The 14018-nt window shown below is 58.7% G+C and overlaps 6 protein-coding genes across 6 annotated transcripts; 5 read left to right on the top strand and 1 right to left on the bottom strand.

Moving 5' to 3' along the window:
- Nucleotides 1-1743: 1743 nt before the first annotated feature.
- B0H18DRAFT_1197099 (uncharacterized protein) lies at nucleotides 1744-3069 on the top strand (the record flags this gene model as incomplete). Its single annotated transcript, XM_048036084.1, has 2 exons — nucleotides 1744-2214; nucleotides 2271-3069. 2 exons carry the CDS (start codon nucleotides 1744-1746, stop codon nucleotides 3039-3041), a joined length of 1242 nt encoding a protein of 413 aa, XP_047889388.1. The 3' UTR covers nucleotides 3042-3069.
- On the bottom strand, nucleotides 3025-3961 carry B0H18DRAFT_648874 (uncharacterized protein). The gene is made up of 3 exons (XM_048038952.1): nucleotides 3807-3961; nucleotides 3427-3704; nucleotides 3025-3371 (listed from the first exon to the last, which is right to left on the bottom strand). The coding sequence occupies exons 1-3, from the start codon at nucleotides 3826-3828 to the stop codon at nucleotides 3195-3197; spliced, it is 477 nt and encodes a 158-aa protein (XP_047889387.1). The 5' UTR covers nucleotides 3829-3961; the 3' UTR covers nucleotides 3025-3194.
- Nucleotides 3962-5959: 1998 nt separating this feature from the next.
- Nucleotides 5960-7095, top strand: B0H18DRAFT_649375 (uncharacterized protein). Its single transcript, XM_048038953.1, has 5 exons — nucleotides 5960-6007; nucleotides 6065-6445; nucleotides 6502-6687; nucleotides 6752-6897; nucleotides 6972-7095. The coding sequence occupies exons 2-4, from the start codon at nucleotides 6167-6169 to the stop codon at nucleotides 6866-6868; spliced, it is 582 nt and encodes a 193-aa protein (XP_047889386.1). The 5' UTR covers nucleotides 5960-6007; nucleotides 6065-6166; the 3' UTR covers nucleotides 6869-6897; nucleotides 6972-7095.
- A 26-nt stretch (nucleotides 7096-7121) lies between these two features.
- B0H18DRAFT_649491 (uncharacterized protein) lies at nucleotides 7122-8289 on the top strand. The gene is made up of 2 exons (XM_048038954.1): nucleotides 7122-7380; nucleotides 7431-8289. The coding sequence occupies exons 1-2, from the start codon at nucleotides 7248-7250 to the stop codon at nucleotides 7988-7990; spliced, it is 693 nt and encodes a 230-aa protein (XP_047889385.1). The 5' UTR covers nucleotides 7122-7247; the 3' UTR covers nucleotides 7991-8289.
- B0H18DRAFT_1122600 (uncharacterized protein) lies at nucleotides 8232-9742 on the top strand (the record flags this gene model as incomplete). Its single annotated transcript, XM_048034541.1, has 5 exons — nucleotides 8232-8305; nucleotides 8625-8675; nucleotides 8711-9066; nucleotides 9174-9282; nucleotides 9331-9742. 5 exons carry the CDS (start codon nucleotides 8232-8234, stop codon nucleotides 9740-9742), a joined length of 1002 nt encoding a protein of 333 aa, XP_047889384.1.
- A 123-nt stretch (nucleotides 9743-9865) lies between these two features.
- Nucleotides 9866-10375, top strand: B0H18DRAFT_1122599 (uncharacterized protein; the record flags this gene model as incomplete). The annotated part of the gene is made up of 1 exon (XM_048034540.1): nucleotides 9866-10375. One exon carries the CDS (start codon nucleotides 9866-9868, stop codon nucleotides 10373-10375), a length of 510 nt encoding a protein of 169 aa, XP_047889383.1.
- Nucleotides 10376-14018: the final 3643 nt, after the last annotated feature.

The raw sequence follows: 14018 nt of genomic DNA, 5'->3' as shown, positions 1-14018 counted from the left end.
AGCTCGCGCCGCATGTTTCGTGTTCGTGCTCGAGCACGTGCGACCACGCCCTCCTTGCTGCGCAACGATGCGCGGGCCTTGTCAACCTAACAACTCGGACACATAGCGCGTTCCAGCACACCTGGCTCTGCACGTAGCTGGGATTGACCAGTCCACCGGCTCCTCTACATGCATAGAGCCCCGTCAGCGACCGCCAAATCTGCCAGACTTGCAGTGAGATTAATGACCCACCCGATTTGCAGTCCTTCGTACCTACTGAACCAATCGACTGCCCATGCGGCGCCCCACACCAGTCACGCCGCCACATCCTCCAGGATCGCCCACGCTACGAGAAGTACCGGCGCATCCTACGTGCGGCGAGCACACGACGAGCGCGGAGAGACGTCGTAGGCTGCGATTGGCAATGCTCATGGCGGACCGGAGGGGAGAGAAGCTGGAGAGAGATCGATGCTTAAAACACGGGCCGTGCGCGACGCAGAGATAACCGTTATAGATTCGCTATGGTCTTCATCCGACCTTGGCGGGCCGGCCGACCCCATAGCAGAACCCAACGGCGCAGTGATGCGAGTGGAAGTCGTTGCACCGGAATCAAAGATTGACGCATACTGGCATCCGCGCTGCTTGTGCCCCAGACCGAGACTCTCCGAGTACCTACTCCTGCCCTCCTCCCAGAGCACGCACATGCATGTCTTCGTGTGCCGGTCCCGCTGCTCTTTGTAGGCACCGGGTCGTGAATGGGCCGTGCCTGCGGCAGCTGTAAGGTCAGGAAATGCCTGGCCCTCGAGTTGGGTAGGCGCGGGGATCGGGAGTGCGTCTGTTCAATGGAAGGGAGGAGATCCAGGTGAAGAGGCCGGGCAATACGCACGGGCGAGAGCGCGGTGGTGGCTTGGTGTGAGTCTACGGAGGAGTTGGGCCGACCATGAAAGGGAAGAAGGGCATACGAAAGGATTTGAGGTTCAAGTAGGCCGTGAATGCGGTGTTGTAGTAGGCTGCCAGAGGCTGTGGCTAGCACGCTCGCGCACCAGGACTGCCAGCAGAGCAGTGATTCCAGTACGCGCGACTAATCACCCGACCTCCGCTAAGGGCCAAGGCAACCGCGACATCGTACCACGAAAAACTGGTGCCAGCGTCCCAGCGACATGAAGAACGTGCGTCCCCGAGGAGTGCACATAACTTAGCGGGAGGTCGTAGTAGGGATTCTGGGGCTGCCTTGGGCCGCGCGGCGTGACAGTCACATTACCGCCCGTCCCGTGACATGCCTACGCCGCCAGTACCCAGCTAGGTCGCCGCGGTACTTACTATATACGTAGGTGCGGTGTGTAGGGCTGTACCTGCCGCCGCAGTCCAGCAAATACAGTTCCACTTGGTGAGTAGCTGGCGGCCATTTGATACTCGCCACGAACTTACATATTGCGGCAGCTGCCTACAAGGTATTCCCTTCATACCAGTAAATTCTGCATTGTATCAATCCGACTGATTATTGTCCAGAGAATGCCGCAACGTGGTGTACAGCGAAAGGCGAAACAAGCAGGCTTCCTGCAACTCGCCGTTTCATTAGCACTTGACGAAGCAGCCCTTGTCCTCTTGCAACACTCGTGGAACGATCGCTACTATGACCAGGTCACAGAGGTACTGCGCCGCCACGCTCGCAAGGTGGAATCGACATTGGCCATGCCAGTCAGCATCCTCGGTAAGGACGCTGTCTCGGACTTCTGTGGCCTCTTCGCCGCTTTGGAGGATGATATGCCACTCAAGCTTCGGGCGGCCATGCGGAAGTGTAAGGCCGCGCGAGACCACCACCGCAAAGTCCACCGGCGGCTTGCTGACAAAATGGGGTTGGTGCGCGCGGAAGATAGTGTCCGCATGGCAAACCTCAAGGCAGTCACTTACGAGGTACATCTACCTCGTCTGGGCGTGGCTTATCCACCCAAAGGGTACTGGATCTACGAGCGGCCGGACACTGGTGCACTCTGGCACCAGCGCATCGTCGAAGACAAGATGCCCGACAAGCGCACGAAGCGGTTACCAATGCACCAGGAGGACATCTCACAGCTTGCGCATATCGTCCCGCCTGACCAAGGTGCCACCATCTACGACGCTACTAGTGGAGAGATCGCTGTCGTGATCATCCGCGACTTCTGTCGTGACGAGGATGTCAAGAACTGGGTAGGAGATGTTATTGTGGAGGATATCAGTAAGACTCGTTCAGTCCGGGTGAGTCCGCAAGTCTTCTGCCGTAGACAACAACACTTGCTGATGCAAGACCTTAGCTCGAGGATGCTGGTAAACTCGTCTGTGTCGGTTACACAGCGGGTTCCCGGTCCAAACCCACCTTCGACTGGGCGCGGAACCTGCTAAGCAAGAAGCATCCTCCCACCTACATTAACGGCCTTGCCTGCCGTGCATCGTCAGCGGCCGCCTTGAATTTCAACCTCGTGCGTGGGCGTCTTCCAGATGCCCTCACGCGCGATCTGGACGAGTACTTAGTCAAGAATCAGTTCTGTCGCATGGATGGACAGGGTACGATGGCGGAGAATGGAGGATCACACGGGACATATTGTATACAGAAAGGCAATGACTCTGTGGAGTTTCATAATGTCGAACTTGCCCCGCCTACTGCGTTTATGGGGGCAAACTATGCGCGGTACGTCGGCAATATATGCACCGTGTTACATATTGAATTAGTCAATAGTGCGATGCACACAGAATACCAGCCACACCGCTTCGCTTTCTCGTGGACCACAAACCGGAACCTCAAAGACGACGAAGGTGGTAATTTCTATATCGCTAGCTATGGAGTGAAGGTTTGTATGGCCCCGAATACCTTCATCGCCTGGTGTCCACAGGACGTCCATGGCACAAGCCTGATGCACCGCGACCCTTACTGTAACACTCCACCCTTCGCACAGTGGGGTATATCTGTCGCCACAAGTTCTCGTTTGGCAAGTATTTGGAAGAAGTATCAGGATGGTATCATTTCAGCAGAAGAGGCAGAGAGGCAGTGGGAAGAATCGTGCGAAGACGATGTCATTATAGACTAGGTAGTAGGAGTGTACACGAGAGCCTCATCTGTTCATGTATGTGAATGAACATTCGCGCCGATGCAACCGTATTGGCAAAGCTTCCTCATCTACTTCCTCTCCCTCGCCGCCCAAGCCTGCAAGCTCCTCGCACATACCTAACGGCTTCCTTCCCTAGCGCGAGCTTCTGCATGTCCGCGTGTGCGAGCGTGCTGGCGCGCGGCGAGCCCGCCTCGTGGTCATCCTAGGGCCCTCGCCGAGTATCTGCACTTGGTACCGCGAGAGGTCGTAGAACGCGGAGAGGAGCAGCTGCCACCGCGCATCCACCTCTCGCACGAAGTTGATGGCAGCCTACCCACGAGCACATCAGGAAGGGCTCAGCAGCATGAGTGGAGCAGGTACGTACGACGGACAAAGGATACCGAAAGCCTCTTTGCATAGCTTGAACGCCCGCGCCAAGTCCTCTCGCTGGTCTCCAGCCCTGGAGCGTCGTTGGCCACGCAGTACTGAGGTGCTTCACTGCCGTTCCCCGCCAGCTTCTCGATATCGTACTTGTTGATCGTAGCACACGCGAATATGACAGTCGGATCGCGGACGGACGCAACGGCGGGGTGGCGAGTATGGGCATGTGCTGGCGCGCCGCGCGCGTACACGGGAACGGGACGGGAGAGGGGACACGGTGACCTGGCGAGTGGGCTGAACAATGCAAATGTAAGATGGCGAGGGGATGAACGGAGCGGCCAACAAAAAGGCATGGACGAGCGGAGGAGAGGGAGTGTCACTCACTGCCTGTCTTCTCGCCCGCCATCTTCTCGCGGCTCGCCCGCCATCCGGGCCTTTCTCCATGTTGTCCGCTCGCCCTGTCGTCCACGTGTCTACGTGTTTACTCGTTCCCCCATCCTCTCACACCCTCGTCGTCTCGGCCGCTCGTCCGCCCGTCTTGCAGTACGTCCGTCTTACTGTGCACTCGCTGTGCCGTTTGCTAACTCGGGTGTCCTCTCAACCTCTCGCCGTATCGCCTAGTCGTGCTCTTGTCCGCTCGTCCACTTGTCCTCCTCTCTCTCTAGCAAAGAAACAGACGACCCTGCTTTTTCTGCGGGGTTATCTAATGTGTGCGGTGCGTCGTCGGCGCACGTTTGGTGCATCCGGGAGGCAGAGGGCGGGGCGGCGAGAGGTAGGGCAAGAAGGCGATGACGTGACGGGGAGGACCCAAGTTCACGACCAGATGACCCGATATTGTGCAGGGTCGTCTGATGTGTGTATCCTCGGCAAGTATGGCGTGCGTCCGAGAGACGGTAGGACGGCGTGCACGGACTGGAAAGGCGGTGGCACACGAACAGAGGTCCCCGCTCTTCTGCGGGGTCGTCTTGGGTGGGTGCGTCGGCCTCGGCACGCGTTTCGTGCCTCGGAGAGGCAGAGAGGGCGGGCAGCAAGGTAGGAGGGCTGGGGAAGGGCTGGAAGGCAGTGAAGAGCTAGAAGGCAGTGAAGAGCTGGAGGGCCTAAGGACGCGACCAGACGACCCCGATCTTGTAAGGGGTCGCCAGACATGCGCGGTACGTCCTCGGAACACATTGCGTGCGTCCAAGAGACGATAAGACAGTGGGGACGACGAGTTGGGAAGGTGGTAGTATGTGAACAGACAACCCCGCTGTTATGTAGGGTCGTCTTGTGTACGTGCTTCGACCTCGGCACGCGTTTGGGGCGTCCGAGGTGGTCGAGGGCGGCGCAACGAGGTAGGGGAGCTGCGGTTGGGCTGGAAGGCGGTGATGTGGCGGGGCAGGCCGTAGGGCAGGGTCGTCTGACGTGCACGGAACGCCCGCGGAACGCATTGCGTGCGTCCAAGAGGCGGTAGGGGGCGGCGCAGCGGAGTGTGGCTGGTCATTTACCTGGTGGAGCCCTCTCGGCCGTTCAACCCCTCGTTTCCTGCTCTCTACCGTCAACGGTGTATCCTGGGACGTGCCGTAGTGACGCTCGTGTTGCTGGTGACCTTGGAACGCCCTGGGATGGTGGTCGGGGCCTGCGCTGGCATCCTAGCGACACCGGGCGGCAAGTTGCTGGCACGGCGCGTCGCTCGCACGCTCGCTGCGCGATGGCCAGGTTGGCGGGATGTCGTGCGCATGTATCCCGAGGGCGGGCGCCGTCGCAAGCTGGACGATGCCCGAGGAGACGGCGCGGTAGTCTTCGCGTTCGTTGTCTCCGAAGCGCCAGTGGGCATGTCAGCGAGTGTTCGACAGTCGGTGGTCTGACAAGCCCGCGGCACGCATCGGATATGTGGTTGGCGCGGCACGAGTGTCTTGACGAGTGGTGTACTGAATGGCAGGAGGCAGTGGGCGCCGCACGAAAGGATGGGCGGACAAGATGGGCGGGCGAGAGGACGAACGGACGAGAGGAAGGGAATATGGGTGCACATGCAGATGGACGGGCGAGAGGGTGAGCGGACAAGCAAACGGGCGGGCGAGCGAGCGAGAGGACGAGAGGGTGAGAGGACGAGAAGAGGTACGGGCGAGGAGGTACGGGTGAGAGGAGGTACGGGCGAGAGGACGGGTGCACGCACACTGGCAGATGGGCGAGCGAGAGGGTGGGCGGAAGAGCAATGCGGAGACAGGCGGGTACGCGAGCGAACGAGTCGGCGGACTACAGGCCATGTACGTAGGTGAGCAGGCACGGCGGCGTTATTGAACCCGCTGGCAGAGGAACCAGTGACAGATGCGAAGCAGGGTGTGATCTGAGCATATATCGTCAAATGGCGACGTATGTATGTACTGGACCCGGATGTACGCGCCTGCATGCCTTAAATATCTCCATTCGCCGCACAGCCTATCCTTCCAATTTCGTTACCCTCGACTCCCCAGCAAGGCCATCGTGGCAGGGCGCGGCGCGAGTGTCTTGATGCGTAGTTTCGGTGGTAGCAAGGAAACAGTTGTGGTGAGCGGTACCAGCAGCACGTCCGAACCCGAGTCGCGCAGTGCGTCCGGCGCTTGTTGCTGGTAAGTACGGTCACGCGGGTTTGTGGCGTGGGCTGAGCGCGTTTTGATTTGGTCAAGGAGTCGACGAGGTAGTCTCCCCAGGCAGACGTAGACAATTATTTCAACCTTCGTGCCTCAGGATATCCTTGTCTGAGGCGTGGGGACCGTCGCCGGGTGCAGATGCGCGTGTGTGGCGGGGGCGGTGTGACCGCCGACGAGGACGGCATCAGTCACATCTTGGTCACATCCTCGTCCGCTCCCCGACAGAGCTCACTGGCCCGCCACCTGCACGCCGAACCACCTACCGCGTCTCATGCATACCCACCCTCTGGCAGGTCGTGCACCACCGTTCCCCTGAAGGTCATACGCGTCACCGTCCCGTGTTCCTGCAGTCCGCCCACGTACACACAGAGACCTCCTCGGCGCGACTCGAGAAAAAGCTCCATGTTTGAAATACCGGTTAGTACTCAGTCCTACCCATGTCGACAAAATGTGCAGACTCATACTGGTTCCAGTTGTTGCATTCTGGACCCTATTTTCCGGTTCTGGCCGCTGTCGTGCTCCACGCCCGCCTATCCTCTCCTCTCCACCTCCAGTCTGCTCATACGGTCTGCCATCCCATAAGAGCGCTTCAGTGTAGTCGCAAACTTCGGGGGAAATTGACGTACTTGGAGGCTTGTAGGGCAACGAGAGTCGTTCCGGTGAGTCTCGTTTGTTCTGTTGCATGTTTGTTCGAGCTTGATGAGATACTAGCATACTCAACAGGCTCCTACGTATACTGCGAGCCAGCCTACCATACATGTATCCCAAGATTGCAATCACATCTACCGTCACAACACCAGGAGGCACGAGGTTCGTTTGTCACCCCGGCTGGAGGCGTGATACTGACGGACACGGTTGCTTGATGAATGGTACGCGCGCTTCTTCTCCATCCCGTCAACCTCGCACTCAAAGACTCCCCGTATGACATCCATCCTGCACGCAGAATCACTGCGTATCTCAGGACTAGCTACGCACGGAAGGTCTGCTACGTACCTCTGATGACGCTCGATTCTCGCCCCCACTACTCCCCCGTCTCAGGCGACGGGCTGGTGCTGGCACACCGGGACGCCGCCGCTTCTCTTCAACCTTGCGGTCTCTTCGAGCTCTCGCGTTCGTCTTCCGGGTCATCAATACGCACCAATTCATCTACGCTCCCGCTGCCGTTGAACGTTGATCCTCGCATCTCCACGTCTCGCGCTGATCACGACTACTGATAAACATGTCAGCCTTCGGAACATCCGCGTCCTCCGGTGCTCTCGCAGGAAGAGCATCATACGGTCGTCAGATTCCGTTCTGCATCTTCGGAGCCTCGACTATCTGCACGTCGCGCGCAGAGCGGGACACCGTCTCCTGTACGTCACGATACCATCTGTGGGCGAGCGTCGTGCGTATGCTCCCTTAGTTGGACGCAGTGCGGCTGTCTCATGGGGCGTAGGCCGTGCATCAGGTCAAACCGCCAACACGAACACAAATAAGCGAAGTATCTCTCCGCTCTCGTCTGGCTGGACTGATCGCTACGATACAGCGTGGATCTTATACCCTACTCCGTACCCCGCATATACCGAACTTGTATGCCACCCAGAGGTCTCGCGAGGTTGTCTCCGCCCAACGAGTCTCAACACGAACGTCACGCCTGGCGAGAATCTCTTGCGGCTCATGCTTCCCGTTTGCCCTCTCGTACCCGACCCACAGCCAGGCTTCCGACCGATACACGAGCCCCATGGAGGGAACGCGTGTTCCGTCGACCGGCCACGTTCGTCGATCGCTGGGGATCCGTCACTCGCGAAGGACGTCTACGCCGTGGGCTGCCATTCCGCGGCTCTTGTCGCACGGCATAGAACTCCACCCTCGCCATCGGATGTGTATCTAGAACCGCGGACTCGTGTCCGTACTGCCTTTCTGCCGTGTGCGCACCGACCATGTTATGTTCTTTGTCGTACTAGTTGCGGCGATGCTCCGTGAATGTAAAATTGTTACGTTGCATCTATAGAAACCGCCGGATTGTACTACAGCAAGGAATTTGATCGGACCGCAGGTGATATCGACACCCTCCGCCCTCGTACTTGCTCATGCACTCATGCCTCATACGCTGTACGGCTCGATATAAACATTCTCCCGCAGATAGGTGTCCCCGGCGGAGTGCGCCGCGATACACGTATACGACTGGGAGATCTTCGTTCCATCGTAACAGTCGGAACTCGACATGCCTGGTAGGGAGTCGTCAACCGCGCAGGCGAGTCTAGAGGGCTTCAGCATCTCATCGTCCTCCGCCTTCGTGTGCGTTTTTCTCACCTCTTACTCTCATGGCTGAGAGTGACAACTGACCGATACGTCCTCTGCGGGGCTACACCGTACGAGTGAAGCGCATTGAATAGATATGATGATCATACACTGGCAGTCACACGCGGCGAGCCCTGCACGTTCACGAACGACCTCGCAAACATATTGTTCATCCTGTCCCCGTGTGCCACCCATAGTCCCGAATCCTAGTCCCACACGCCCTTTCTTCTTCCAGTCGGAGTCCCAGCGGCCCAAACGTTCTCGAACCGTGGCCTTCCGGCCGACCTTACGCAACGTGCAAGTGACGGTGCAACAGCGCCATCTCCAACCCTGGTCTCGACGTTCAAACGTTCAATAACGATGTACAGTAAGTAAGGTCTTCCAAATCCTCACAGCACTCAGCGCTCACATTGTCGAGATCTACACCTCGCTCATCCGTGCTCGCTTCGAGGAGCTGTACAACAACCTCTTCCGAGTCTTCCCTAGTACCGCCTTCGAGCCCGGCGTCGAGAAGGTCCTCCGTGACTTCCAAGACAAGTTGACAATAGCCAAGTCCACTAGAGCGGTTCAGCTCCCATCCTGCGGTATGGCCCGGGTCTTCCTCAAGGCGTGTGCAAGTTCAGCGCTGAGCAACAAGGCCAGGCTGCGCGGGCGGGTGGGTACACGAGCGAGGCGAGTGGGTGGGCAGGCCGACGAGCAGGCAAGCTGGCAAGCGGGTGCTGCGAGTGGACGAGCAGGAGAGCAGGAGAGCGTGCAAGGTGAATGCTGAGCCCACAAACATGACCGACGAATGGACCGCACCCCTGAGAACGCAACACACGATAACGGCGGGCACGTAGGGCGAATGCCTTACGCGCAAACGCAGCCGACGGGCGGAGCGTGGGCACGGGCGCGAGGGCGGGCGGGCAAGGCGGTGGACTGGCGGATGGGTGGGTACAAGACGGACTGGCGGGCAGGCAGATGGGCTCCTCTCCGTACGTGAACTGTCCCTAGAATGCTGACCAACTAATCATATGCACCAGGATTCACTCCCGCCAAACCCGTTCCCGCCGCGGCAGGCCTCTTGAACAAGCCAACACCGCTCGCACTGGGCCTCCACAAGCGGGACTCGTTCTCGTTCAGCTTCGCTCAGCCCACCGCCCGGTCCACGCCCGCCTCGCCAAGAAAGGCAAGGGAAAGGAAAAGGCGCACTCCGCCCTGCTCATCCTATCCACTACGAGCTCCACCTCGAGCTCAGACGCGAAGCCTGTCGTCTGCGATCGGGTGGCCGCCGAAGACGAGTGCGCACTCGGACGGGACCCAGCTCAACCCGTCGCTCTTGTCACTCTCGCTCGCCCTCCAGAAGCCAAACATGCCCATGCACTCACGCCCTGGCACCAGCATGGACTTCCATCCCAAGGCTGTCGCGACGAGAGGCGGGTTGCTCTGCACTAGCGGGTATACAGGCGGGCGACGGTGCGGGCAGCGAAGGCGAGCGCACAGGGTGAATGTCCGGCATGCAAGCTCGGCCGACAAACGGATCGCGCGCACGTAAGCTGAGGACGGGAGACGGCGACGATGGTAGGCAGGGCTAGGGCGTGCGCAACACGCCAACCGCGAGCGCACAAGGCCAGTGCCCCACGTACAAACACAGCCGACGAGCGCGCCGGGAGCTATACCTTCCCGCCAGTCGAGCCACACATGCGCCGCCCGGAGCAGGTTAGGAGGGCGCCGTCCCCCGTGGAGTACGACAGCCGGATCTACCCAGGATCGGAGGCTGCGTCGCCTGCGCCGTTCAATGTTGGTCGTCGGTTCTCGGTAAGCGCCGTTCGCATGGCGTCGCGCTCGCCCCCGGAGCCCCCGCACGCGCGCTTGACACTCGCTGTGCACCCTACGGCACGGGAGCGCAAGCTCTCTGGACCGGGTTACCCCCCGCCGCCGTTGGCGCATCCAGGGGCATATGGGAGGGATAGGGATAGGCAAGTCCGTGCGCCGAAGGCGACAACGAGCTCGTCGCAGTCGATGTCGCGCGGGTCCGTGGCTGTGACGCACTTACACCCGTCCAACGAGGATTCTAGCCCGGAGTGACGCCGCTGCGACGGTCGACCGCATATCCCCGTCGTGCAGAGCGGAGGGGCTCACCTGGATCCGGCGACGAGCGGGCTGATGGCGCACCCACCACCGACGAAACATGACCAGGCGTACCAGAGCCCATTGGCGAACTACGCACGGCCACCCTTAGACGACCCCTGACGGACGCGTGGAGCCCGGGCACGAACCAAACGCGACCGACACGAAGGTGAGTCCATCCGCCTGCCCGACCACTTGCTCGTTCGCTCTCGCGCCCGTACGCCCGTTCACCGGCTCATTCGCCTGTTATCTCGCCTGTACCTACATCCTCTCGCTGCTCACTCTAGGCGTGCCTGCTCACACATCCTGACCTGCACGTCTATCCAAAAACAAGTCTGTAGATCTCGCAAACAGAAGTGTTGTAGCTAAGCAGTACGTAGTACGGTATTCACCTCGCAATGTTATGTTATCTATTGGTGTAATATACATGAATGGCTGCTCTGCTGAAGGTTTGTAATTCACCGCAGAGACCGAAATGCGTTAGACAGTGAGGTGAATTAGGCACAAGTTAGGTGGGCTAGACGGGTTAGGACAAGTTAGACGCGGTGACACTTTCCTGATCGGGCCGCAGCGTTGCATTTGCATCTGGTCCCGCGTACAACGGGCCTATCCTAGCATTCCCCGAGCTGCCACGAAATCTCCGTCACACAATTGTGCTCGTTGTCCCAGGCCCAATGCCTGCATCGGCAAGATATCAAACTCCAGGTGAGGCTCGTACAGTGTGTAATCTTTTACCACTTACATACGCTGATCTCTGCCCTGCAAAGGGGGTACGAGCCTCTTCTCCCTGCAAGTGTGGCGACATCGTATGAAGGAATGGACGAAGGTGTTTCGTGCGAGCTAGCGGTATGTCTGAGCCGGCCTCGATGGATAACAATCTTACATGACTAGGCCCTCCCCCAGGAAGGCTTCCACAACGGGCTCGACAGTGCCGGTGAAGACTGGCATCCAGTTGAACAACGAGATCGACTTCCGGCCATCCACATACCGGAGGTACGCGTGTTGCCTTTCGCAGTGTTCGGAAGGGTTCATGACGAGCATCCTCGTCAACGCATGCAGCGACACTTGTCCACGTCTCCCGCACTAAGTCATCGAGCATATTCTGGAAGTTCTCTGGAATGATCTTCCGGCACTTCACGGTGTTGCCTTGTTTGCCATGCTTGGTACCACACTGCACGCCGCCTCTTCCCTTCAGCAAATACTAGTAGGCCCCGCGTCTTCACGCGCAAGAAATCCCTCGAGGGATATGCACGTATGCTCGTTCCGGAGCGAAACAGACCGTACTTCCATGGTGGCTTCAAGGAACTGGAACTGGTGGACGACCCCGCGAAACCATTCATATACGCCTGGGCAATCCACATTCCCTTACGCTTCCTCTCGGAAATAGAGTGCCTCACACTACGGCAACTCGATTGGCTGACTAATGGACCGCATCCCTTTTTCTTCGGACGTCTCTCCCACTGCACGAGCGTACTGTATCTAGCCCTCCATAATTGCCGCTTTCGCAGCGCATCAGAGTGGGACCGAGGGCGTGATCGCAAGAGGCGTTTACACCTGCATCATCGGCGGGCGGAGTGCGTGGACTCGGGACACGGATTGGCAGCGCTATACACGAACATACACGTCTCCAGCTCAGAAGCATGTTCGATCGGATATCCGCCACGACGCTCAGTGGTCGAAACAACCACGGGCACGCCAGGCTGTCCGGTGAGCGGGAGTTGACGTTCGTAAGTGTATAACCGTGCCATGAGAACCAAATGGCACGAACCATGCATCCGGTGTCATCCTCGAGCGAGCGTCGAGTTCCGTCCGTCTACGCATCATCTTCGCTGTAATAGAAGCATGACGAATCCTCTCTATCGCGCGCACCTCATTCGTCGTCAGCCAACGGGTGACCCAAGTGGATTGAATGCGTACAGATACCATCATCGCTGGGCCTCAGCTGGCGGTTCATCGCATACGAACGCATCAGTGCATTGGGTTTCTACGCCCTTTGTCGGCGATACTGACGAACAGCACCAATCGAACATTCAAACCGTCCAGTCTTAGCAGAAATCCTGAACACCGCCTCCGAGTGAGAGGTGGTCTAGAAGACAGCGTCACGAAACTCACCAGGCTGCGTAGACCAGACTCGACCGTTATGATCTCACCCACTCTGCACGAGGGATGGTCAGCTGTTGAGGGAGGACCGTCGTACTTTGGATCGGAGCACGAGCAATGTATGGGACGTGCGGTCCTCCACTAGATGGCATCCGTTCGAGAGTACGCCAAGACGCTTGCGCCCTGATCAGCTGGCGAGAACAGACATCGAGGGTGCGAGCCCGCAGTCGCGCGGGAGATGATGACCTGTTCGTGGTGCATCTGTAGAGTACAGCCTTACCCCAGAAGAGCCAGCGCGAAACGCACGTTGCGTCACGGGTGGATCATACTCATGTCCGTCCGCCTCCTCAGCGTTGGCAAGCCGCAAGTTCGTACTGCGCTTGGATCGAAATTGAAAGGCTACAGTACGCGGCTGGCCGACGAGTGAGCGAGAGCGCGCTACTTGATTGAAATACATACAACGAGCGTTAGGAGGTCGCATACGGGTCTTGGGACGGGCGGACGTACCACTGCTAATGCCGACGTCGTTTCCATGCCCCTTGCCGCTTGCGTGGACCGGAGGACCTAACAGTGAGAAGAGCGGCGACGAACGAGTGATGTCCCTGCACGCAAAGACCGAACCATTTTCTTTTACTGAGCGACGGTGAATCATTCGACACAAGTTGAATTAACTCATCAATGAACAACTTACCTCCGGTATGTCTGATAGGACACGTAGCCTGTTCCAGCAATTCTCCTTCGGCTTCTGTCCAGTGGGTAGGGGCCTCAAGGTCGTACCACGCTTACAGCTCAGGCAGAGAGACTGTACGTAGTCCATCAAGTCTGGACTGAGAAGCACGAGTGTAACAGGGTACGGACAGCAGGGTTCGCGCATTCCAGTGTCGGTACCGTACATCGTCCCAGAAAGCTCGGAAAGGCATGCGTTGCGTAGCCACGATGAAGTAGAGTGGTGGCGATAACCGGAGGGAAAATGACGTGTCCGCTCGACAGGCTGGTTAGGGAGGACGCAGTTCAGCGGTTCGCTGCCAGCGACGGAGGGGAGTGTCGTTGTCGTCGCGGTCATCTACTAGTAGGAGAAAGAGTGAGTGTAAGAGCGTAGGCGGAACGTACGGATTCGCACACGCAGGTTCAGCACCAAAGCTGTCATTCTTACACGCTCACAGTGGAAGTCTACGACTCCGAGCTTGGAGTCCTGCAGAGCATGCGTGGGTGAGATGGATTGGAGATGGACAAACGGAGGAGAGAAGCGCTTAGCGCGCCTGTGGCGGCGGCGCAGGATCACTCTGTCAGTCAGGATGTCACGTCGCATCCGTCCCGCCCTCGCCCTCGCTCGCGTCCGCTCCCAAACATATCTAAGTAGCCTGTGCTTGTACTCTCTTGCTTACTGGCCCGCCACCCGCCCGCAGCGCCGACGACGACATCGGCCACTTCTCATTGCATGCGTACCCGCCCTTTCGCGATACCCGTTCCCCTGACTCGGAAGGCCACAGTACCCTGCAGT

Source organism: Fomitopsis serialis, assembly GCF_022376445.1.
Source record: "Fomitopsis serialis strain Sig1Antser10 chromosome Unknown B0H18scaffold_80, whole genome shotgun sequence".
Classification (NCBI taxonomy): domain Eukaryota; kingdom Fungi; phylum Basidiomycota; class Agaricomycetes; order Polyporales; family Fomitopsidaceae; genus Fomitopsis; species Fomitopsis serialis.
Note: the sequence above shows the minus strand (reverse complement) of the source record. Positions and strands in the feature narration are given on the sequence as shown.

Coding starts and splice junctions, on each gene's coding strand:
- B0H18DRAFT_649491 (XM_048038954.1), top strand. CDS start 7,248: ATGTCAGCCTTCGGAACATCCGCGTCCTCCGGTGCTCTCGCAGGAAGA. Junction 7,381..7,430: donor AGAGCGGGACACCGTCTCCT/GTACGTCACGAT, acceptor ATGCTCCCTTAG/TTGGACGCAGTGCGGCTGTC.
- B0H18DRAFT_649375 (XM_048038953.1), top strand. CDS start 6,167: ATGCGCGTGTGTGGCGGGGGCGGTGTGACCGCCGACGAGGACGGCATC. Junction 6,446..6,501: donor GCTCCATGTTTGAAATACCG/GTTAGTACTCAG, acceptor TACTGGTTCCAG/TTGTTGCATTCTGGACCCTA. Junction 6,688..6,751: donor GGGCAACGAGAGTCGTTCCG/GTGAGTCTCGTT, acceptor CATACTCAACAG/GCTCCTACGTATACTGCGAG.
- B0H18DRAFT_648874 (XM_048038952.1), bottom strand. CDS start 3,828: ATGGCGGGCGAGAAGACAGGCA. Junction 3,705..3,806: donor GGCGGGCGAGAAGACAGGCA/GTGAGTGACACT, acceptor CCCACTCGCCAG/GTCACCGTGTCCCCTCTCCC. Junction 3,372..3,426: donor TTCGGTATCCTTTGTCCGTC/GTACGTACCTGC, acceptor GCTCGTGGGTAG/GCTGCCATCAACTTCGTGCG.